Genomic DNA, 27,342 nt, shown 5'->3' with positions numbered 1-27,342 from the left:
CGCTAGCCAGCCGGCAGAGAATGAAAAGCCTAAACCTTTAGCCAGGGCCGTTTTGCCAAACATATCCATTTAGTCTCCACCAATATCTTCAATGTCGTCGAGAGATGCATGGAGGAAACGATGCATGAATCAATTAGTATACTGAGAGAGCACGTAGTAAAGGTAAAAGACCTCGAATGGCCCCTGGCGTCCTCCACATGCCCTACAACTATGGCCAAATCTAAATCAATGAGACTGGAAGAAAGTTAGCAGCCAGGCATACGGAGGCAGCCCTACAACTGTGTTAGCTTAGCATCACTAGGGATGAAATGAGAAAGTGCCACTGATCTGCCGTTCCAACACCTTTTGATGCATGGGAAATATATTTAGCAAATGCGAGGAATTCCATTTCAAAGAGAACAAAAAATGAAGAACGATGATAGGCTTTCCCGGCGTATAGAATTGTGGAACCTACCACAGAACAAAAAATGACACGACTCCACCTTTTTATTCGAATTCCTTTCAGGCCTATCGCGAGGAATCCGACTTTGGTGACTGTTAATAGCCAATCACATCTCAACCGTTTTTTATTCACTCCAACCTGATCCCTCTCCCTTTGAAACGCTACTGATATCATGAGGAGAGGTCACGCAATACAATAAATGCTCCCAGTGACATTAAACCACACTCGTTGGAATCCAAGTATGCCGTTGATATGCGCCTGATGACACAAAACTATAAATATACCCCAGTGACATAACCACTGGTTGCGCAAATACCTTTCTTGCATTATACCCCGGACAATTGGTTCGACCGACGGCAAGCACTGTTTCATCGACCCCTTCGACTGAGGCTCATTTGGATGGATTATGCGTTTTTTCTAAAAACCTGTTAATATGAAAAAATAACACGTTTCGTTATTTTTTATTTAAACTGTGCAACGAAAATGGAATTCGTTTCTGCACAGCATTGAAAACAAATGACTAACGATACACGATTATCGGCAAATTCCATGGGAAGTTTTTAGTCCAGCCGTAGTTAAGTAAGGCTAAGAACCTTGCTATGTCACAGCACATTTGAATTCTATTCTAAAAATTATATTATCAGCTAAATAGTGGACACATCGCTAAGTATTTACTAAATTCATTCACGGGCTACCGTCACTCGCTTCCATCGTCACCCGCGTCGTAAAGTGTGGCATCGCTATGGCTGGAACCCAACCCTCGTAGAGTCACGAAGGTTCATCGGAAGACAGCGTGAGGTCACCCAAATAAGTGCGGTCTGGCCAGGTCGGCTGGTCGGCGATCGCCGAGGGCCCCGAGGTTAGGGGGGCCCTAAAACGTCCACAGCGCTTATGAAAAGTATAATACATAAAGACTCAGAATAATTAAACCAAGGTTTTATGCAATTATTCTATCATTAATGTGCTTTATTTACAACTTATTCAGTGTTACAAGGCCACATAAAAATAAATGAATTAAAGGAGTCAATTAATGAAGACTCCGTTGCTAACGGCTTCCGGGTGCAGCTGCGTGTTGCGCTTTGTCGTGCGAGCTTTCGCGACCGTTACGGGGTGCATCATCAGGCGATGAATGAAAATACGGAAAGGTTTCCAATTAATATACTCGTCCATCTAATTAAAAACCTTTCCGTATTTTCATTCATCGCCTGATGATGCACCCCGTAACGGTCGCGAAAGCTTGCACGACAAAGCGCAACACGCAGCTGCACCCGGAAGCCGTTAGCAACGATGCCTCTCGCTGCGAAAACCTACGTTCAAAGCTAATTAAGACTCCTTTAATTCATTTTGTCATGACGTGTCCCATGGCGCCATCCTTTCACCAGCCTTACTAGATCTCTTTGTAGACGATGCCCCAACCTCTCCTTACACTCAATTAGACCTGTACGCGGATGACACCACGATCTTATCCCAGGGTTCGAACCCGGGATTTGCGGCCGACAGACTTCAAGACCACCTTGATGACCACGAGGATTGGGCGCAACTGTGGAAACTCTCCCTCAATGCAGCCGCCGAATGCACACGCGTCGATTTCTCCAGACATCCCAGAGCTGGTGAGGGCCCTTCACTGTTTCAAAGGAAAACAAAACTTCCCAAGCAACAAATAGTCAAATACCTTGGCGTCCACATGGAAAAGAAGTTTACCTGGGCTCATCGCATTAAAACCCATATAGATCAAGCAAAAGGAGTCAAAATCGGTCGACTACCACTAATAAAACCTTCGTCACCACTCTCGCTGAAAACTAAATTGTTGCTCTACTCCAGCATCATCAAACCGTTACTCCGCTTTGCATCTCCAGGTCGGCTCCACGCTGCTGCATCTCATTAAAACGACTGCAAACCACCGAGAATGTCATCATTCGTAAAATAGTCGGCGCTCCGTGGTTCGTCAGCAACCGAAACCTACGCAAGGATCTGAAAGTCACTCCATTGCTGCACTGTCTAAAGAGCTCTCTTCACAAATTTGCCTCTGACGAATAATGAACTAATCGCTCATCTCTGGGATTACAACCTCCCTGACAAAACTAAGCACGAACTCCCAAAGACCGCTTTCCTTCCATCATTCTACATCCCTTCTCCCAAAAATATCCACCAACGGAATTGCCAAGACTCACATCCATCCGGAAACTAAAAATATTGAAACGAGTAGTCGACAGCCATTGGTTGACAACATAAAGAAACGAAATGCGTTTCGTGCGAGCGTGCTAACGCACAGCCAATCAGAAAGCGCCCAGAGCATTACTGCTGTCACTGCACTTGATAAAAGATAAAGTATTGAGCATTCGAGTTAGCGACCAAAAATGCTCAAAATACATTTCAATTGTATTTTAATTACAAGGTGCAAGTAACCCTATAACATTATATTTAAAATATAAAAATGTAATTGCATTTCAAAATTATTCCTCAAAATACAGTCTGTCTCGGACTGAGCAACTCAAAACTTTCAATGTCAGATTTTAAAATTTACTGATATTTTTATTCTTGCATTGAACGTACCATGCAGTGCCTGAATAATAACCTATTAATTTATTGAGCGTGAACTACGTTTCTGCGCCTTATTACAAAATCAGATTTATACATTTTTCAAGCTGCCATTTCAGTGAAAATACCAAGTTTAGGTGCTAAAGATAGTGAGGGTCATTAGAAAGGACCAGCGCTTCAGGTTGGGCTCCGCTCATTTCCTGTAAACCCACATACATCATGCATCAAACGCAAATGAAGTTTTAGGCTTTGCTTTCCTCGTGAGCACACATTTTCATGCGATGGACGTGCAAGTGGAATGCTGGAAGGACAAGTGGTCGACGTTCTTTGCTCCCAAAGACTCAGTGTTGCCAACAGTATTCGACTAATGAAGCTAGCGAGCACGACCACGGTTTGAAGTGCATAGAAACTTGAAAATTTCTCGTAGATCTCGTTATTCATTTTGATGATATTTTCCCGAGCAAAGAAGCAGTTAACGTCGGGTTAAAATATGTGAATTGTATCGGAAAAATATGAAAAGAAGCTTGTTTTTTCCCATAATAAAATTTATAATTTTGTATTACATATATAAAAATATTTTCAATAACAATGTATTCCACATTATAAAACTTATTTTCAAATGCACATATATAGGATCGCTAAATAAATTTGTATGGCTAAAATCGCAAATCATGGCAAGCTTAAGATGTCAATATAATCGGGCGACTGAAAGCATATCAAGAAATGCCACATTTCAAAGATATTGCCAAAATATACCGTAGAACCTTTGCGGCGCCAAGATACCATCGACGTAACTTTGGAAATCCATGTGTGTGTGAGAGAGAGAGAGAGATAAAACGCAATTTTTATTGCATTTTATGTGAAAATTCGCGTGAAATTTACGTCTGTCACTTTATAACGCAATCGTACCCGAAGTCTGTTTAAAATCTCGAAAACTAAGAAAAAAAAGATGTATCATATTTAAAAAAAGAGCCATTGATGTCTCCAAAATCATTCCAATTGTGCTCGCATCCACTTAATCTGTAAGATTTCTCAGGAAAGCTGAAATCACAGGTCCTCAAAAAGTTCTGTCACCTGTAACCAGAGAGCGGCAAATGAACATTGGCAAAGGCCAAAATTAGCATCCCATAAATTAACTGCCAGCTATTTTTCTTAGAAAGAGTTATTTAATAATTTTGACAACTTTTTGCGATATCAGCCTACGGCGTGACATAAAATTTACGGTCGGCACCTACTCCACCAGGCAGAAAAGGCCATAGCGGGTAAGAGGGTGAAAAGTCCCTCCTCCTGGATTTGTCCCGTACTTAGGGTATGCGATTTGGGATCAAATAGGACAAACCTACCCACATTTCCAGACCGCATTGATGCCCACCAGGGCCGGCTAGATCGAAAATACGATTTTCACTCTTTTTTAAATATTTCGGTCAAGAATGCATATTTTGTAATGCGGTTTGCGGCATTTGAAACATTATTTAATGGAGCAGATTTCCAATTTTTTTCAAGAACTTTGAGCGAGACAAGAAGATATGGAGTCGATTTGAAAATTTCTAATGCACGTTATCATAAAATATGTTTGAGAGGGCCAAAAAGAAAAAACGTTTTCTGGAGGTGCTTTTTAATACCTTTCGGCTGGCGTATTGAAAATATAACTTTTAGGTGGTGGAACATCGCGAAAAATGCGATTAAAAATATGCGATTTTGGCCATTTGGCTCTATGATCTGGCCCTCCTTAATACTCCTTTTTATTTATTATAGTATTCTACCGATTAAGGTGCCCACCACAGGGACAGAATAGTATGGATACTCGTAACGAACATGGCTTCTCGGCCCTTGAAATCGCCCGAGTAAGCGAAAATGAATTTCCCGGCCTCCAACCCCCCACCGTCACTTTCAAACGCTAGAATTGGTTTGATTTTGCCGTAATAAACGCTCCATGAGAATTTATTGAACTTCCTCTATGTCCTTATCAGATATAAATTCATTGAAATTACCTCACCTATGCTAAGCCATTGGGATTTCATGATAAGTTAATGATATTTAGCTGTTTGCTGAAATGAAAAAAAAATTATGGGTTTCAACTTTTTCCCAATTGGCATACAAATAAAAAAATCTGGTGAGCAGTAATTAGCCGAACAGATGAATTTCGGTGAATTTTCACTATCCAATATTATATTGACTCCAGGATGTCAATGAAAATCGGTCTTGAAAGGTTACTCGTCATCCTCTGAATATTCATTGATGCATATTATTAAGTTTTCCGTCAAAACAATTCTAGTTAAAATCACGGCCGGTCTTGCGATTTTATCTTTAATTTAGCTGCGACTCACTATTTATTCAATTCTTTAGTCGTTAATTGAGTTCGCTTGCCTTTCAACGTCGGCATCAGCACGATGAACTCTAAATAATCTCCTAAATATAACACAACATCCCGAAATCCTCCATCCAGAATCAAAATGTCACCCTTTTCATGAAATTTTTCATTGGATATGCCGATTGCAAGATTTATTTTAAAGAATCGGCATCATTTTGATTGGCCAAAAAAGGTCCGGGCATATTAACCACAACCCATCAAGGGTAAAAATAGGGATAAGTTTACAAAGAGGAACTAGAACTGTTTATGTTTCCGGTTTGGAGCTCGAAAAGAAAAACTATCAGCCATTGAACGACTGACCTAATATCCGAATTTCTCGTCGACGTTAACTCACTACGTAACTCTGTTAATTGGACCCATGACAAATCAGTAAAAGTTCGCGGGCAATCAGTTCTCTAGAAAATGGAAGTCACTAAGTTTCGCCGTAAAACTGCGGTTCGATAAATATGCGACTTTTTCCACAGACGAATTTTAGAAACATGCAAGGAAAAACTTATGCAGTAGATACGGAAAGTGGGAATTTCACAGGTAAAAACCGCTTATCATGTAGATAACCTTACAGGCCACATTTTTGAAAGGAATGATCAACCTCCTCTCACCTGTAATTTAGCTTCTACGGGAACAGGATTGAGACAATTTGTAGCGGTATATCCACAAATGAAACAACACTTGTGCGTAAATACAACGCGGGGAAAACTCAAATCGAGCTCATTTTCTTAATTTATATTCTTACATTCCGGCAGTTTTCGGAGGCCCTGAAGCCATTTTCGGCACGAGTATCCATACTATTCTGCCCCTGTGGTGGGCACCTTAATCGGTAGAATACTATAATAAATAAAAAGGAGTATTAAGGAGGGCCAGAGAATAGAGCCAAATGGCCAAAATCGCATATTTTCAATCGCATTTTTCGCGATGCTCCACCACCTAAAAGTTATATTTTCAATACGCCAGCCGAAAGGTATTAAAAAGCACTTCCAGAAAACGTTTTTTCTTTTTGGCCCTCTCAAACATATTTTATGAAAACGTGCATTAGAAATTTTCAAATCGACGCCATATCTTCTTGTCTCGCTCAAAGTTCTTGAAAAAAATTGGAAATCTGCTCCATTAAATAATGTTTCAAATGCCGCAAACCGCATTACAAAATATACATTCTTGACCGAGATATTTAAAAAAGAGTGAAAATCGTATTTTCAATCTAGCCGGTCCTGGTGGGCATCTAGCGGTCTGGAAATGTGGTGAGGTTTGTCCTATTTGATCCCAAATCGTAAACCCTAAGTACGGGACAAATCCAGGAGGGGGGACTTTTCACCTTCTTATTCGGCTATGCCCTTTACGATATTATCTTTTTCCACCCAGGCTGTACAGCTCTAACTTACTTTATTTAATGTTATATAATAATATAATTTTATTCCACTCATATTCAAATACATTACATCGAAAAACCCTGAAATAATTTTGGAATATATAGATACCCATATGTGGAATAGTTTTGGGGCTACCATCATACACTGCTTAGAACATGACTGGTGCTAACATACATGAGAAATACATGCATTTCGTTAATTCAGTGATTTTTTTCTTACTAATTGCATTTGATTGTGAATTTCCAGTAATTTACACATGGATTACTAACTTTTTTACATAACGCATAAGAATTACATACACACAATATACCTTTAATTGAAAACGTTTTACACCACTGTTTTTAGCAGAAACTCTACTTCCTCATACTGCATAAGCCATTTTTTAACTGTGAATGTAAAACCCCATATTTTCTCCTTCTTTGTCACATTTTTTGGCCACAAACTATATAATTTTAGCCCCAAGTATTGATATGACTCTCTATAAATTTCAGTCGTCGGCCTGGTTATATTAAAATCTCTCCAAGATCTGATGTAATAAGTTTGTCGTCTGGCTTTTTCACCGCTACGGTCAAAGAAAACTCTAAGGACTTTTTTAAATGAATACATGCTTTAATGGGAGGATATCTCATTTTCTGAAAAGAGGGAATGAGTAGATTTTCCTATACGATCGCGTTATAACCCTGATAACCCTTTTTTGCGCCACTATCAATGGTTTAATGTCAGTAAAATATGCTCCACCCCAGCATTCCATATTGCTATCTTCAATTAACAATTAACATAATATACCATTCTTAACACTGATTCAGGGCATATATGCATCTGAGGAAGTATAATTTCCTGGCATTTCTGATTTTAATTTATTTATGTGAGACTTCCATTTACAATTTTGGTCAAAGTATACGCCTAAATATTTTATGTTACTAACCTGTTCAATCAAAATACATTTTTCACAGGAAGTAAAATTATCTTTTATACAATTGGCACATTGATAGTATACTTTACTTTTGTTTGAGATAGATTTACTCATACCAAACATGATATGTTTCGATTTTTTCACTTAACAACACATGCTTTACCGAAAACTACATATAGAGCGTCAAAAGCCGGCCTCGGTGGCGGTGGGGTAAAGTCCTCGCCTGCCAAACCGTAGGTCGTGGGTTCGAATCCCGCCTGGGTAGGTGATCCCTATCCAGGGCATGGATGTTTGTGTTGTACATTGTTCATATTGGAAACCTTCGTTGTAAAAGGCCGTTATGTGCTGTTTACGGGGGATGTGATAAATAAATAAATAAATAAATAAATAAAAGATCACTTTGCATGTGTTCATATAGATCACCAACGCTTTTGACAGAATAACTTAGTGCAGTGTCATCTGCAAACAACGTTAATTGACATTTAAATCTGCCACAACATAAATTGTTTACATGTATTAAAAACAGTATGGGGCCCAACACAGAACCCGGTGGCACACCACAGGAGAGTCGGATCTTTTCACTTTAGCAATTTTTGAGACGCACACATTGATCTCGATCGCAAAGATAACTTTGTAACGAACCATATGCGGTTCCACGTATCCCGCTTCCCATAATCGCTTCATTAGTATCATATGATTAACGGATTTGAAGGCTTTGATAATGTCCACAAACAAGGCGGCAACTCTACAATTCTTTTCCATTCCATCGTTCAACTCTGAACAGAATTTTAATAAGGGATCTTCTGTACTTATACCACTCATAAACCCGAATTGGTTATTGTTGAAAAAACTATTCTGATTTAGAAATTTAAGAAGTCGAACTTCAATAACTTTTTCCATTATTTTAGAAAATACAGATACAAATAGAATATATAATAGATTTATTACCTTTTTTAAAAATTGGTACCACTATCGTAGTTTTTAACTTTTTACGAAATATTCCTGTACACATGCTTAAATTAAAACTGTGAGCAAGGGCCTCCGAAATATTTCCATTAACTGCTTTAATAACGTGTGCAGAAATATTATCAACACTTTCAGATTTTTTAGACTTAAGTTCCTCAATGATGTTGCTTATCTCTTTCGCATCAGTTGGAACAAAAAACAATGAGTCAATTAAATTGAAGGTTGGAAACGTTTCTTTTTATTTATCCGTATTACTTTGTAAATAAGTGTTCTGAGTCAATGTTTTAATAGCAATACGAAAATGAGAGCTAAATTCGTTAACAATATCCTGGCACTCAGCGACCATTACTTGATCTAATTTTCACATTATTCTCATTTTCCTGCGTTCCTCCCGTGAGTGAATCTAAAATGCGCCATTGAGCAGCTGTGTTATTAGCATTACAACCAAAATGGCCACTATAATATTTTTCTTTGTGTTTCATTATATCATATTCTAATCGTCCATCCATGGCTTTTTTATCCCTCCCAATCTGCTTCTGCCTGAAACATATTCAGCTGGTTCAATTCAGCATTTCAATTTATTTATAAATATTTCATAGGCTACAGTAACATTTTGTGTGAATAAACATTATTCCAGTCGCATCTTTGCAAAATGTCATTTAAATAGTTAGTTTATCCGGGGATGGCTTCGATAAACTCGTTCACATATATTAATGGTACACTAATAATCAAATTACATGTTACAGCGAGATGGTCAGCTAAACCCCAATCGTCCGCTCTTCCCTCATATATTTAAAGTTATCTCTACTTCTACAAAAAATGTGATCCATACATGTTTTGGTAATTCTATTTGAAGCCAAATAAGCTGGTCCATGACTAGCCATAATGGTTTGATATTCAAAGGAAATATCGTTGGATTGTAATATGCATAAATTTATATCGCCTATTACAATTTAATTCCTCTCTAAAGAGGTAGATTCACCAATTCTCTAAAAAAATGTTTAACAGGGTTAAAATTAAGTATATTTACTCCAACAATGCATATCGAAGAACAAGTTTTAGTCCATGCTGTTATTTTAACCATATCAGAAGCGTAATATTTCAAACCCTGCCGCGTGAACGGCGGTGAAATGTACAAGAATTGCCATTAGAAAAAAATCCCCTGGACCGGGAATCGAACCACGGATTGGCTTTCCGGGCCAATGCGCAGACCACTACGCCACCCAGGTTCTTTAATTCCCATGTCAATTATACCGAGGGTCATGGCACTAGGTGTTAGGCCCTCGCGGTCCATCAAGGATGGCTACGCGAGGGAAAAAGGACTTCCAAGAAGCCACAACCGGTTGAGAGCCTCAAACCTGCGCTAAAGCCGCGCAAAGCGATATGTGTAATATTTCAAACCCTGCCGCGTGAACGGCGGTGAAATATACAAGAATTGCCATTAGAAAAAATTCCCCTGGACCGGGAATCGAACCACGGCTCTCCCTCGCGTTGCCATTCTCGATGGACCGCGAGGGCCTAACACCTAGTGCCATGGCCCTCGGTATAATTGCCAGGGGAAATAAAGAACCTGGGTAGCGTAGTGGTCTGCGCATTGACCCGGGAAGCCAAAGGTCCGTGGTTCGAATCCCGGTCCAGGGGAATTTTTTCTCATGGCAATTCTTGTACATATCAGCAGCTTTTAATTTACCCAAATAAATAGAAAAACACTCATAATTATCTGCCACATATGCAATACCTCCAGGCCTATAGTTGTTATTACACACACCTAAACTCCGATAGTCAGTTATTTAGATACTTCAGTGTCATTAACCCAAATTTAGGTCAAAACTATTACAGCAGGTTTTATATCGAGATTTACTGGTTGAAATACAAATTTATCAAAATGTGCTCTCAGACTTCTTACATGTGTTTTGGTGTAAGACCTGCCACCATTAATCCCACGATCATCAACAGTACTCTGCATTTTGAACGTAAATATAGGTTGAAGGCTTTCGTAACTCACTCAGAGAATGCTTACAGTTTCTCCAGGTCATCAGAGGATTTCAGAGTAACTACTAGATAATTCCTCTTCTTTCTCATGAGTATTGTCCCATGTTTCAGCCGTAAATATTTGTATCCCTTTTCTTTCTTCGCAAAACGCGCAGCAGCGAAGAGTCTCCTCCGACCTGGACTCAGGCTCTCGTTTATGTAAGTACACCGCATTATCGGTCTCGTAGCCCAGGTGCCGTGTGCAGAAGGTCCTTTTCATTCCCCCCTTTTGAAGTATTTCTTCTTTTTTGTATCCACGGACGAATTTGACTATGATACCTCACACTCCGCCTTCGTTTCCCTTCTTTCACAATCGGTGTTCACCATATCGTCAGTTATTATCGTCTATTATTCAATACATGTTATTGTAGGCAATATGGGGACAGTAAATTTAATTTGGCTGCAAAATCCATTGTATATGTAGTGAGTCAACAAATGCCAAGGAAGCCACTGGGTGGTCGTGGCTGAGAAACGTAAACTACTTGATACTGTGTATTTTGAAATTAAAAGTTACTCATTAAATCTATTTCGATAATAAAATAAAAATTAAAGAAGTATCGGAAATACGTAATTCAAATTAATGAATTTTCAATATTGGCCATTTCTGTATGTGATACCGACAACACTCCTATGAAGTCTCTCGATGTAGTAAATGATATCGAAAAATTATATGCAGACATATACAGAGCGTGAAAGAAGTTCATTAAAGTCGGTAAGAACACATTCGGATCGAATAATGGGTCGGAAATATTCAGCACCGAAATGCGAAATATCGTTCGCTGAAAGAAAACACGATTCTCGGGTGTGAGACACGCATGATCCGTCCGCGCTATGATTTTCAATTGCTTCCCAACGGAGCCGCACGAGTTCTCCCGCAATATCTTAGATGAGGCATTATTTGAGCACACCGATCACAAAATGACGTACTACTGGCACAATTTGTCCACTTTCACCAATAGTATTTGTTCTTGTACAATTTTAGCCGCGCCATGGGTGGTGCCGAGAGGTTCCTAATTGTCCTGCTGGCCATTCCAGCGCTGCGAGCTCATAGCCACGGCATCAAGCTGATCGTCATCCTGGCACTGGCCTACCTGCTGCAGCAGGGCTACCAGAAGGGAAACAAAAAGCCGAAGAAGTCCCTGTGGAGGAGGTCAAGCGACGAGGTCCCAACCGACGAGCACGGAGAGACTTTGAGCCGCGCCCTGCTCGTCGACTTGGACGAGTGCGCGCGCCGCGTGTCTTGCATTGTGGGTCGACGGCTGGGCCAGGGGCGAGAGCTGAACGAGGGCGAAGAGGCCCTCCTCAACGCCATCTACTGGTCAGTTAAAAAAGTGAATATCCCCAATATGCATCGCAGACAGCGCATCATGTATACGCATAGGCAAATAGCATACAACAAACAGACGAGAGTAGTGGGTACTCTTGGTAGGTATATACTTTTGATACATATATTTCTTATGCACTCAAGTATTGATGCGATTACGATGCGATTTATGATATCTCGTTGGTTTCCAGAAATGAAGGAATTTAAATAATCGCTAGATTCTCATGGTAAAATTAAGAAAGCTCGAATTTCTAACAGAGAGAAAGGATCTAGGAGTTGGAGGACCATTAGCGAATCCTGGCTAAAGGCCGCTTTACACGGTGAATGATCATTCGAAAGATCTTTTGAAAGATCATTCACTGTGTATAACGGAAATTTCCTGTATTCGAATGATCATTCGATTGAAATTTCAGGCCTGTTCTAATTTGCTTGAATTATTTCCGTGAATGATATGAACGCACGGCGTCCATCTTGCCATTAGCATCCACCTCGGAATTTTAATATTATATATAAAAACTTTGGAAGCATTGTAACCCATGAAATAGCTCAAATAATTAATATGCACTTTGAGAGAACATAAATTCACAAACATCAACTGTCTAAAGTGGGTAATTCGGAAATAACATTCGGGATATTTAAAGATTAAAAACGTAGTTTTTCTCCTCGATTGCGTCTACATTTTGTTTAATTTACAATTACTAAATTATATTTCATGGTTTGAGCGCTAAAGTTTCGGGTGAGAGTCCCAATTAATCACACAATATCTGCCCAGTCAACACAGTATTCGTAATGATGTCTTATACGAACTCATACGTAGGACTCCTCTAAGACTCCACATTAAGAGGCATGAAAAGGTCTTAAAGACCTCACACTTCATGAGGTCACAAGAATGAGGTCTTAAAAACCTCACATTTCATGAGGTCACAAGAATTAGGTCTTAAAGACCTCATATACCATGAGGTCACGTGAATGATGTCTTAAAGACCGCATACTTCACGAAGTCTTGAAGACATCACACTTCATGAGGTATTCAAGATCTCACACACATGAGGCCTGAAAAATCACGTCATGTATATGTTAATGAATTATAATTTCAATCGTAATTATATATTTCTGCGTATATAATATTTTTTCATCCTTCAATTAACTCTTTAAATTAAGAGATGAGTTTGTAAACTTCTCCCTCCGATTCTATTAAATAATCGGATACTTCCACTTTCCGCTAGGTCCGCCATTGTGTTGTCGTGTTATTCTACTGCCTTGAGCTCAGACGCCTATTTTATGATTAATAGAGTGTGTACTCCATAGCCTAGTTCTTGCTCCCTTTTTTTTCCTTGTGTCTGCGAACGTGAATCAGGATTCCATCAGATCTGAGATCGGCACGAACCTTGTGGACATCATGATGTGCTACGTGCACGGAGACATGGAAGGTAAGTTTCAATGATTTAATGTGTACCATTCTTTTTTCACTTGCTCATGAGAAGATCCATTACTTATACTATAGTCCAAGCTGCTTAAATTCATGATTATCATTGAGTATCGGTAAATATTCATGTAAAATATTTAGGTGGTACAAGTTTTGTAACGTGCCTTTGTTGTTATTCATGTTTCATTTCATTCATTCATTCATTGTATCCTTATAAATTTGGTGTAATCACATTTTTAAATATCTCCGCTAAAATACACTATCTCGATTATATCTAGTATGTGTTCAAGCAGTGTTATTATTATCTTGGGTACATAAGTCGGTTTTCCCTAAGATCATTGAGGTTTACAAACTTCTCATAATCATCACGTAAACAAACAAAAGTGATAACCGATTTGTTATTTGCTTGATTTCACTTCGTAATGTAACTAATGGAACGATAAAGCATGAAAATAACGTTCACAGTGTATCTAAGTTAACTTTGAAGTGCATTCTAATGCAAAAGTAATGTCATTAGGTGTGAAAGTTAATCAAAAGTAGTTAACTAACTCTATTACTCCTAAAATTAACCAAGTTAAAACGGTCATCTTCGGTGTTAAAACCGGCCCTGGGAGTATTAAGGGACTGCTAATGAGATACATAGTCATTATCTGGTTTATTTGATGTTATCATGTTATCAATTAGAACTCTCAACAAACTTAAGTTCACTGTTATTTTTCAGCCTCTGATATGAAATGGAACCCAACATCAGCAAGTAGTGTCACCTTGGAGAGATTGGGAGGCAGTAGCTGCATCAAGCGGTGACCGTGTAAAGTTTGCAGAGAGGAAGAATTCAAAAACTCGTGATGTTTGTTTATTGACTTAATATTATGAAGAATCTATATATATATATATATATATATATATATATATATATATGTATATATATATATATAGATTGCCCTGGTATATATATGTATATATACCAGGGCAAGAAGAAGTTCCTTTACATTATTTATAATGCTCGTGTGAGTTTATTTCAAACGTGTATATATATAAAAGAAAGTCGAAAATCGTGTTGGTTAGAACACTCATAACTCTAGAACGGCTGCACCGATTTTAGTGAAATTAGGCTCTTTGGATTTTTCTCAGCCCCGGATAACATATAGGACATTAAAAAATAGGAAAATTTCACACAAAAAATACAACTTTATCTCAGAGATATGTTTGTAGGAGTTGATTGATAGGACGTTCAAAAAAATAAGATTTTTTTCGTTTTTACTAATGTATTGACTTATCTTTTTAACAATATTTAAAAAAATTTAAATATTCAAAAATATTAAGAATATTAAAGTAATATCAAAATAGTTTTAAAATAATTGAATTAGAGGTAATCTCAGCTCGAATTGAGTTGCCAACAAACACATAACTACCGTGTGTGTAAACAAATCTCCAAGCAATTGTTGATTAATAGTAATGTCCGTGTACTCTGCATGAATTCAAATCTTTTAACTTTGTAATAAACGAACACGAAGTCACCAACTATCTATCTGAATATTTAAAGTCCTTGGAAGCACCTGGCTTACCACGGCACGATTTACAGCTAAAGGTAGGCTCTGTGTTCATGATCTTTCGAAACCTAAACCAACCAAAACTATCCAACGGAACGTGTTTGATTATTTAAAAAACTGATAATGAAAGTGATTCATGCCACTATACTCAAAGTAAAATTCATAGATGAGGAAGTTCTCAATCCGAAGATTCCATGATCTCAACTTAAATGCCCTTTTGAGCTTAAACGTATTCAATTTCCAATTCGTGTTGCATTCGTGATAACGATTAACAAATCGCATGGTAAGTCTTTCAGTTTTTGTGATGTTTGTTCTCATGTGTCAGTGAAAACCCATGATTTTCTCATGGTATATAATATGTGATATGTTTACAAGTCGGTAAACCATCCGCTGTATTTCTTCCTTCGCTTCAAGGGCGCAGCTAGGAATTAAGGATAGGCGCAGCTAATACTGCCGGGTCTGTACGGTATAGAAAACTCGCCAAGGTAAGCGAGAGGTGTGGGGGCCCTCCCCAGACATTTTTTAGGATAAAAGGTTCAAAATGGTAGGTTTTGCGGCTGTGTGAACAGTTAAATATTTTGTTACTCATCCGTCCCGCTAATATTAATAACTAAATGTTTTATAAAAATATTCTCTGAGTTTTGGGGGGGGGGGTTTAACCCCCAAAAAAACCCCTCGCTGCGTCCCTGCTTCGCTTCGCTATTTTTTTTAGCTTCATTCGCTTTATCTTGCGCCTGATAACAAAACAAAAACTGTTGTTTATCAGAAGGCGCTTGACGCAAGACATTAAACCCGAATGTGTAGGGCACACCGTGGTGCGTTTACGCATGCAGCACGTTTACGCAGTGCATTTTTTTCCAAACAGAGATGCTATAACTGGCGCGCCTAAAGTCATTTGATAGGAATGCTGCTTCATAGGGGCTTTTCTTACACTATTCTGAGCATCAGTCAAGTGTCGGTCTAGCGTTGCGTTAACCTGCCCCGTAAACGAGCCAAGTTTACGCTACGGACTTAGACCTAAAAACATTTTTTTACGGTTAACAACAGAAATAGCCAACAACTGAATGCTTATAATTTTTTTTTCATCAATATTTTCTCATTTAATTTATAATAAATCAATTATGATTAAAACGATACAGCCGCTCTTTATTTATAAATGGTGCAATTAAACTATAAGTTCATTGAATGTTAGGCGGTACGAAGTTCGCCGGGTCAGCTAGTGAATTTATAACTATCATGAAGTTGTCTATTCTATTTTGTTTTTTCAGCCTTATGTCCACCTATGGTTCTCATTTAATGTATTAATTTGTTTTATTTTAATTGGATACATAGGATACTTATGTCATCGGAGAGTGTTTTCTTAAATTAGGATGCGTAAAGTATTTTGAAATCTTAATAAATGGGCTGGTTGGGGCCCCGGCGTTTTTTTCGGCTATTTCAAAGCCATCTATCGGAAGTATTACGAAGTGGGTCATTTGTCTAGTTCTCCAGGTAGTTCCATAATCAGACACTTGGAGGCGCCACATTTGCGCCTATATCCATAGAAGCTCTTTGCCTATATCATATTGGATCTCTTATAGGAGTCCTATAAGACCTCTTGTATGAGCTCTTTCAGAGTCGTGTGAGGCCTCGAAAAGAATTCTTATAGGAGTGCATATGGCCTCACGGAGACATCATTATGAGGTCATTTGGGACTCTCTTGTAGGAGTCCTGCAAATTTGTTAGACTTCTTAATGACCTCATATGTGAGTCATACGTGTTTACTGGGTGTTTATTCGGTGAACATATATCAGCCAACACGAGCCGCTGCGTTACCTTCACCTATGAGATTGCCTATCTCTAATCATTCAAGGAACTCACCCGAAAGAAATTTCGAAAGTCCTAATTTACTTGAATGATTCCGTGAATGATATGAGCGCATGGCGTCCATCTTGCCATTAGCACAACCTCGGAATTTTAAGATCATATATATAAACTTTGGATGCATAGTAACTCATGCGATAGCTAAAATCATTAATATTTACTTTGAAAGAAATTAAATTCACAAACATCATACCTCTAAATAGGGTAATTCGGAAAAAACATTCCGAATATTTTAAAGATCAAAATCGTCTTTTTTCTCCTCGATTGTGTCTATATTTTGTTTGATTTACAATTATCAAACTATATTAAAGATTTGTACGCTACACTTTGGGGTGAGACTCCCAATTAATGACAAAATCTCTGTTTATTCGGTGAACACATTCCAGCCAAAATGAGCCGTGATATCATATTGGCCCACTTAGGAAGTCACATTATCGCAGGGTTGCCTATGAGTCAAGAAGCAAACCCCTTAACTAGCCCATGAATGTCACAGTCCACTTTCTTCCCCTGCATCGATATTTAAAGTACAGTGATTTCTCTATGGTGAATAATTTAGGTACTCATAAAGGCTTTAACTGTAACTGCGCGCAATATCCCACAAGATATCCTGAGAGCATTCGTAGCTTTACGGTAATGGGGAAGTATAGAGCGTTCCACATTTAGTTGAAAGTATGGGCTCTTATGGAGAATCGTTTCCCATGTTAATCTCCTTAAGGCCGGGAGCGCGATGTTGTCAATAACAGCACGAAAATTAATGTTGCGTTATGCACTGATTAAAAATTGCATTCTAATGTAGAAAGATATGCGGCATTCACTGGTGCAAATAGTTTTTCGATAAAAATTATAACAAAAGCTATAAAAAAAATTTCCTTAAATTTCCGTTAGAAACGTGTATTTTTTTTACTTCATCTTCTTCTCACAATTTCTGCCTGACCGTTGTCTATATTGAATTGAATCTTCTGCACAAAATTCTTCACACTATTTTCTCTTTGACGATCTTCACTAATTGTACAAATGTTGAGTTAAAATGTTGTTATGCCGACGCAACACCCTTCAGGAGAAGAAAATTTTGCAAGGTAAAAAGTAGTCGCTTACTAACTTACGTTTCTTACGTCGTAGGTCTCTATATCCTACGTATCAAATGTGAAGAACACTACAAAGTTATTTTTGGTGAAAAAATAATTAACTTACATCAATTCTGAAGCGAGTTGCAACGTTTTTATCTCAAGAAAAAATATTATGGCGCCGCTGGGCCGGGCTTCTTGCATTTTCTTGCGCGCTGAGGGAAAATTTTCGGGCGGAAAAGGAGTTTTTTGTCAATGAATACTATGAAATGTATTTATCTATTCGTTTGATATCCTAAACAGAGAATACTCATACATCGTAACAGCAGTGTTTTTATCTGAATACATTGATACACGAAAGTAAGCAAGCGGCTTGTAAATAAGACGCTTTCGCCTTGGGTGTTTCGGTCCCATCGCTGAAACCAAGAAAGAGAATATCTCATAATCTGTGCAAAACACTACCCCATCCAGTGCACGCCTTTTACAAAAGGGGGCTTGGGTTTTTTTCTGTATTCCTTTCATAGGGTACCATAAAACTTGCACCAGAATCGACCCTAGCCGAAGGGGCCGTGGGAAGAATTTACGAAGGCGTTCAGTTTGTCATTGCATTTTTTTGGAGTGACCAAGTGTTGTGTGGTCTGCTGAATTTGAGAATTGTGAAGTGTGTCTGAGCTGTAACATGCCCAATTAATATGTCCAATACAAAGAAGAGGAGAAAAGGTGAGAAGCTAATGTGCCGCGAAAAACAGTTGGTGCTCAAAGTCTTCTCGTACCTATTTAAGGAAATCTGTCAGCATTAGTGAGGCTTGCCGAGAAGCTTCGAAGGCTACTGGGTGCTAGGAGTCCACTATTTACAGAGGTAGAAAGGAAAGCTCCCGTGGTCCATTGGTAACTCATTCAAAAACTAAAGAAATTAGACAGCATTACAAAAATTCGAGAGCAGTGATTTTCGACGATTTTGTGAGATCGAGAATTAGAAGGAAGGTACATGAATCCTTCGTGAAAAATATACCTCCGACTTTAAAATCCGTCTTAAACTCGGTAAATATGGATAGTATTCTCCCAGATTACAAAAGGACAACACTATATCGTCTTCTTTTGGACATAGGCTTCGTGTACGAACGCAGGGGGAAAAGAATCATCCTTATCGAAAGGGATGATATTATTCGTTGGTGGCACAATTCATTATTTAAGACAGCTGAAAAAGGTCGCGAACACAGGACGAGTGTATTCACAAGCGAAAGTTGGATTAATGTTGGACAAATAGTGAACATTAGTTTGCGCAACAAATAATTAGAATATCCGCTTGGCCCCCACTTCCCGATTTGAAATTATACACGCAGGAACGGAAAATGGGTTCATAAAAGGAGCATTGCATGTGTTTCTGTACAAAAAGAACTCAATGGATGAGCATGAAGAAGTGGGTGGCGAGTGTTACGAGAGATGGTTTGAGCACTCACTTCTTTCAAACTTAACCGAAGGATCAATTATAGTGGTAGAAAATGCCTCTTATTACTCGAGGAAATTGCAATCCTTGCCTACTACAAGGAGGAGGAAAGAGAACATTAAGGGAATCAGCTTCGAAGATTTCAGATAGTGGTAGATAATGCCTCTTATTACTCGAGGAAATTGCAATCCTTGCCTACTACAAGGAGGAGGAAAGATAACATTAAGGGAATCAGCTTCGAAGATGTCAGCTTGAAAAGAGATCTTTAATTTACAATAAACCAAGTACGGGAAATTTTTGAAAAATTAAAGATTGATGATGTCTAATACAACATCGCCTCTCATGTAATACTAGCCAGAGCCAAAAAAATAATGCATAATATGGAAGGAATAGAAATTTTGTCTCATTCAGGAGTGGCGATAATTTTTATTATCCTTCAATTTATTGTTATTTTTTACATTACAGATTATTCATTATTCAGCTTGTGCATTGAATAAGTGCATACATAAAATAACAAAAGACTTTTACTTTTATATTGCAACAAAGGTATTGTAATTTACGCTAAAAAATTCCTTAATTTTCGCCGTCTTTCGTGCGATCCCAATTCCTTTTTGAACTAAACCATTTTGGTGCTCTATCATGAGTGGTTGCATACGCTGTTAGGATGCCTTCCGGCGGAGCGGAAGCTGGCAACACTGTTATCCATAAGGCACGTACTGTCAGCTAAATGTGGAACGCTCTATAGCGAGCAATGAGATAACACAGAGCCAACTTCATTGTAGGAAGTATGAGGATGCTGAAGCGCACTCCTTCGAAAATAGAGCAGGTTCCTTTCCTTTTTTCTTTCTTCTCTCGTACAGAAATGACCTTTGCTCGACTGCATTGTGAAGGCTGTGTAACCGAACGGACCCCAAACATAAAAACCCCTTGTCGACCGGCCTTCACTCTAGTGGAGCTTTTGCTTTAAGCTTATTGTGTTTTTTTATTGGAGCTGGAGCGCTGCGGCGACAATACGGGACTCGTCTCCATAGAGAAGGATTTTTCTGTGCGAGAAACAACGTGCAGTTTCGCCCCTAATTGTTTTTTCACGTACTTTATAATTTACTGAATCGGAAAGGAAAAGACCCCGGGTAGCTATTTGAAGAGTAAGTTTCCTTATGATCATGTTCTAGAGCGAACTATCTTGAAGCATATCATCCTTGCTCCGCAGCGAAAACAACTTATTACGTACTTCGTTACGGGATCACAAAACGCACGATTTATTAAAGTGGTTTTCCGCAATCAATACGTACCGTTCTAATTCCTCTCATTACTTAGTACATCATGCCCCGCGGAGAGTAAAAGCAATACAAAAGTATATTGAAGCGCACATGTAAACGAAGCATTCCGTCACCACCAGCGGCATTTCAGGCTCGGCCAACCCGAAAAATCCGCCGTGGCTGAGCACAGTATATCACGCGACCATGCCATTCACTGGGAGAACACGAAGGTCCTGTGCCGTGTGGACAGATTCTGGGAAAGGCTGACCAAGGAAGCTATTTTAATTCGGACGACGACTAGCACCATGAACCGTGATGCTGGTTACGCCCAAAGCAATTCCTGGAAACCGGTGCTAAAATACGTCAGCGAAGCCCGGGAAAAAAGGCGGGAAAAGGCGGACCAATCACGAGTCACCTGACCTGGAGCCCATACTATATTGTAACGTTACGTCGTAAAATCTGGTTGATTTTTCACGTAAGTCCAGACAGGGGAAATACTCCAACCGTCGGTCACATGCTGGATCAGGGAAAAGACTCCACAAACAAGAAAAACAGCTCACAAGAAAAAGGCAGCCAAAAAATAATTTACGAGTTATTACCGTACGATATCTATTCAAAGTAGAGTATTCAAAAAAAATCAGAAGTATTACAGAAAACAATGATAGTAAATTCATGATCCCAAGGAAACATTACCAGCAGAAAATTGCTCTAAATATGCCATGGCTCACAAGACATGTGACTCCCATGCAGGTCAGGAAGAAAAGGGGCTCGCCTAAGCAAGGCGAGACAGCATTTGAGGGGAGGGCTTCTTCCAGGGAGTGGAGGGGTAGCCAGGCGAATTCAACAACCGCCCACTGATGCGTCACTGCCCCTGCAGAAACGGCCGCTCCGCAAAACACCATTCCCTGGTTTTGAGACAAAGCCAGCACCCAGAATTTTCCCCTCAACATCTGGGTTGGAGACCTCAGAGGAATCGTTCATTGGAACACATGGAGGGGAAGGAGATACTGGGGTGAGGTGTTGGAGGGAGAGAGAGTTTGTGATAGGACAATGGTAAAACTTCTCACTCCAAGTGCAATACTAAGGCCTTAGCACCGATTTCCCCTTGCTTGCCAAGGAGAAGTATTTCTCCGCAGTAGTCCTATATAAGTCTTGCATTGCAGGTAGGCTGGTTCGGAGGCTGGTTCGGAGGCTGCTTCGGAGGCTGTTTCAGAGACTGTTTCCAGAGACAGGATTTTCCAGAGACAGGATTTTGCGAGACAGGGCACTTTGCTACAGGGACCCTTTGCGCAAAAAATCCTTTGCGCGAAAAAACCTTAGCGCGAAAAGTTCTTGGCGGGAGAAGTTCTGCGGATAAGTTCGGAGGAAGTTCGAGGAAGTTCGAGGAATTTCTGGGGGGGGGGGGGTACCAGAAATTTTGGGGGGGGGGGGGGACACTAAAAAATGCCACATCCTCTGTAGGAAAATGACCACAAAAATTGCTTGAACTTGGGGACCAAGACACGTCCACCAAGAACTGATTAATGCCTAGAAAACTTATCGAGGCATCACAGGTCCACTGGTTTTCACTGGATGAACCCCCACTGTTTAACCCCCATGAATTTCACAAAAACCATTATTCAGTGGTTAGAATTGAACTGAATATAAAAAGTTTATTGATTGAGACAATAGTATTCAAGAAATATCACTCAAAAATAGTTTTGACAAGAACATACATTTTTATCACTCTGTAAATAATAACCTCAGGAGTGATGTTTGGAATTCAACAGAATTCTTAAGTGAGTAACATGACATAATTACAAGAGTGAGACAAGAAATATTGCTGATAGATATAGAGTAAATTATTTAGTATTACATAGCAAGAAAATAAAATTAATAATCAATATGTCATAAAGTGATGCTTGTTTCGGTGAACAGTGAATCAAAATTACAAATAATTACCATCAGCAACTAGAAGGAACTGGGAAGATTTTTATTGGTATAACACCAGGATATCTTTACCAAACTCAAATGTTCCTTCTCTCATCAGAGATATTTTGTGGGTTTTTTTTTTTTAAAAACCAAGTAAAGCAATACAATAACCAACCACTTAGTAAATGGGCAAGATTGGGTTGGTGAAGCAGTTGGGTTCATGGGAACCCTGGGTTGTCCCATTAGTTGGGTTCAACCACCTTATCAAAAAACAACGATTCACAAAAATGGGTTTTAACTTCTACCCAAAATTCATATTGCAACCCAAGAGAAAGTTAGGGTCGACCAACAAAATATATACCCCATATTATATAATCATTAAGTACAAGTTTATTCAAAAATACGGTTATTCACTAAATAATTATTAGTTATCAAAATACCAGCAAAAATATTCAGCATAATATGTGTCTCACTTAATTAATATACATTGGCATTAGTATTTCTCCCATTTAAACCCTCCATGTTTGTAAATATTATCAGTCCATAATTAATTATCAATAAAGAATCCTCCAAAATTCAACAAGATTACGTAAATGACAATAGATTGCACTAAATTCCTCGATTTTCCAATAATTATTAACAATTTATAAGGCATATGGTATTCATGTCAGCTATTGAACAAGTACTGACTAAATTTAATCAAGATGTGTATATATATCTCTCAGTATTAATTAAACAAGTCAAAAAAGAATCATAGGCGATGCTAACAAAATGAGAACTGCATATTGCATCAACAAAAGAAATCACTCTAAATTTCACTCTTCAATTAACAATAGAAATGAGAGCTACATGCTGGTTGCGACAAGATGAAAGTTCATACTTGTCGGGCGATGAAGGTCGCAACTCAACGCCAAAAGCCACACTAAAACACAGTAGGCAGTCTTAAAATCAGCTGATCAATTCAATCACTCAGCCATCGATAGAATATTGAACACTGCAAAATCACGACACTTATCACTGTCCAGAATTGTGAGAATGTCCATAAAGTCTTGGTGGAGAAAAGGTGACACAAAACACAATTGAATCTTAATAACTGGGGCCACCTCCACAGCTTATCTGGAAACGAGCCATCTCGGGGATTTCCCCCCAAGTTAATCTCCCGTCCTCTCCCTCCAAGCACCCATAATTCCTCCACCTTACCCCATCTCACAATCACAGTAGACCAACACTAAATTACATGAGTGAATTAAGCAGATGAGAATAAGCAAGTACAATACAATATTTCAGAACAATTTCAATTACAAGCATAGAAATAGACTTATTATTCATTAATCAAAACAATATTAATAGGAATCAATAGAAATACAACACCGAAATCAAGCATCAAATAGTATTTGAGAGAGCAAACATTAGCATTCATTAAAAAAAGAATAAAAAAAAAATCAATGATATTTCTCTCCTTTTAATTACTGGAATTAGCAATGCCACCATGATATGCCTTTAAATGAGAAACATGACAAATTTTCTCTTTCCCAGGAGAAACTTCCAGAATAACTGTTACAGGAGAGAGATACTTTTTAAGGACGAAAGGTCCTTTCCACAGAGGTTCCAGTTTTGCCATTTTCTGTTCACCTTTAGAACTGACAGGATGGTTTTTGCAGAGAACAAGATCTCCCACACAGAAAGTGATTTGGGAGTGAGATTTATTATAGGATTCTTTATACCTGTTTCTGGCCTTTTTTAAATTAGCAATAACATGATTCAGGCAGGCTTGTCTGTCATTATCGCTGAGATCATTCTCGAATAAAGATTTTGGAATGTCCCACTGATTAATTAAAGGATGCTTAAGTTCTCTGCCGAAAATTATTTTGGCAGGAGAAAATCCACTGCTCTCATGTGAGGCAGTGTTCAGGGCAAAATTTAAGTCAGCAAGCATAGAGTCCCACATATGGTGAGCATTATTGCACAAAATAGCAAGTGCAGATTTTAGATTTCTATGCAATCTCTCTACCTGATTAGAACAGGGATAGTATGGAGAAACAAAAATTTGCTTAACCCCCAGTTGCAAACACATCTCCTTAACGGCATGAGATTTGAAAACTTGTGCATTATCAGACACCAAATATTTAGGAAAACCGAATTTCGGGAATACTCTTTGAGTGAGTATTGAAACAACTGAACCAGCAGTAGCCTTACGAACTGGCTCAAGAAAACAGAATTTAGAAAAACCATCAATAAGAGAAAGTATATATTGGTGTCCACCTTTAGTCAAAGGTAAAGGACCCACAAAGTCAATATAAAGTCTTTCCCAAACCTCAGAAGGATTTTTCGATGATAGCATGCCAGGAGGTGGAGCATTTCTGGGTTTACAAGTTTGACACAGATGGCATTTTCTGACCATGTCATAAACCTCTCTTTTCATATCCTTCCACCAAAAGTGTCTGCTAATCTTATCATAAGTTTTAGCCATGCCCAAGTGAGCAGACATACTAGAGCAGTGAAAATATTGAAAAATCATAGGCCTCAAGACCGTAGGCAGAACAGCTCTTCCTCGCTTAATTTTAGAATTCCCATAACATAATAGCTGTCCCTTCAGAAAATAGTTTTTGTCGTTCAAGGAATTATTATTAATCTGATTGAAAATATCCTTTAGAACGAGATCAGTTTCTTGGTGTTTTCGAATGTCAACGAATGACAAAGGCAATTTATGTAACACACAAGAATAAGGAACAGCTGACTCCTTATGAGTGATTGATTCCACATCTAAATGACTATTTGTAGATGAGGATGGCTCAATGCGAGAAAGACAATCTGCGACAGAATTAGCTGATCCTCGAACATGATGCACAGTGAATTTATAAGAGGATAATTTAAGAACCATCCGGCCTAATTTGCCCAACTGCTTAGGATGAGAGAAAAGCCATGTCAAGGCACCATTATCAGTGTACAAGTGAAATGGTTTTACTTGTAAGTAAACACTGAATTTTTGAATTCCAAAATGAATTGCGTGACACTCCAATTCATAAGAAGAAAATTTACGTTCATGTTCCAAGAGTGCCTTACTAGCGAAAGCCACAGGGACAAAATCACCATTTACTTTGTGATTCAGAACGGCACCAACCGCCAAATTACTGGCATCGACAAATAAATGAAATTCCTCGTCAAATCGAGGGAAAGATAATACTGGTGGATTGGTGAGAGCTTTCTTCAACTGACAGAAAGCCTCATTTTCAACAGCTGTCCATTGAAAAGGAACATTTTTACGTTTTAAGCGATTCAGTGGCATAGAAATTTCAGAATACCTTGGAATAAATTTGCAGTAAAACCCACAAAGTCCAATGAATCTGGCCACTTCCTTCACATTTCTGGGAACTGGGAATTGTTCAATTGGTCTCACTCTCTCAGGATCAACTTGCAAGGTTCCATTTGTGATGAGATGGCCCAGAAAAGTGAGTGATTCCACACCAAGCTTAACCTTGTCCTCGCACACCGTCAAACCGGCACTGCGTAGTTTGTTGAGGACAGCATTAACATGAGATACATGGTCTTCAGCAGACTTGGAATAGATACACAAGTCATCAATATATGGGTAGACACATGAATATTTCAAATCGCCCAATACTTCATTAATGAGACGAGTGAATATTTGAGGAGAATTTACAAAACCAAATGGCAATCTATTATATTGGTACACTCCGAACGGCGTCACAAAAGCAGTTAATTTCTTAGAATTCTCAGATAATGGTATTTGATGAAAGGCAGAATTGAGATCAAGAACAGTGAAATATTTTGCATCAGCAAGATATTGGAATGCATGTTCAACAGAAGGTGTTGGATAACCGTCTGATTTAACAACTTTGTTCAACTTACGGTAATCAACCACTAATCTTTCAGATCCATCCTTTTTAGGCACTAGAAAAGCTGGCGAACACCAGTTTGAATTGGAAACCTCAATCACTTTCTTATCAAGTAAAGATTGGATGTGCTTCTTCATTAAATTAGCCTTTGGAGGTGACAACGAATAAGGATGGGATCGAATCGGAGTTGAATCTAGCAGTTCAATTTCGTATGTCATAACAGATGTGACCCCCAATTCTTGAGAAATCACATCAGGAAATTTTGACAATAAGCCCTTCAACTTATCACACAACGTGATTTCAGTGGACGACAGAACATGAGATTCGGACGAGTTACTAACTGGCGCCGATTTAAACGCTTCGCAATTGTCCGTAAAAGAAAAAAGAGAATTCGGGGCAATTTCAAAACTGACGTTCGCCGGACGAATAATCATCTTTGAATTACAAATGAAATCCACACCCAGTAACACGGGAAACGGGATATTAGCTAGATAAAACACGTGGTTCCAAGAAAACTTGCCTATTTGAACCTTGAGTGAGACAGAGGAATTAATATGAAAAGGCTGCCCCGACACAGTGATTAAATCGACGTCAACATTCTTACGAATAACCTTTCTCCGGCAACATTTCAGAGAAGCAAAGAAATCTTCATCACACAGTGAAACTGAACACCCAGTGTCAATTAAAGCCTGGCATGGCATAGAATGAAGATTAATAGATAATATTGGCAATCGAGTCGAACACTTGTCACGGACGCTCATCAAACTCACGGCAGGCTGAGTAAATCGTCGTCTTTTGCGACACTCGTTCACTTTGTGGCCAGGTTTATGACAGTAAGAACAATTAATAGGAAAAGAAACTTCCCTAGGCGCACTGGAAGAGGCAACAGAAGACGGATTCCTAGAGATACGATGGAAAGTGTTGGAATATTCAGCACAGTCCATTAAATGTTTAGAAGCCTGCGTGATAACAGAGTCCAATTCTACAAATGTGTTAGGCTGATTTGAGAACATAAT

At 38.8% G+C, this 27,342-nt stretch overlaps 1 protein-coding gene across 1 annotated transcript in view; it reads left to right on the top strand.

Annotated features, from left to right (window-relative positions):
• LOC124154748 overlaps positions 1–27,342 on the top strand; it is a 92,908-nt gene that overhangs the window by 21,541 nt on the left and 44,025 nt on the right. The window contains exon 2 of the mRNA XM_046528653.1: positions 11,608–11,943. Coding sequence (XP_046384609.1) covers positions 11,615–11,943 — 329 coding nt within the window. The 5' untranslated portion in view covers positions 11,608–11,614. The remainder of the gene's footprint in view (positions 1–11,607; positions 11,944–27,342) is intronic.

Source organism: Ischnura elegans, chromosome 2, assembly GCF_921293095.1.
Source record: "Ischnura elegans chromosome 2, ioIscEleg1.1, whole genome shotgun sequence".
Taxonomy (NCBI): Eukaryota; Metazoa; Arthropoda; class Insecta; order Odonata; family Coenagrionidae; genus Ischnura; species Ischnura elegans.
This window is presented reverse-complemented; position numbering and strand designations above follow the sequence as displayed.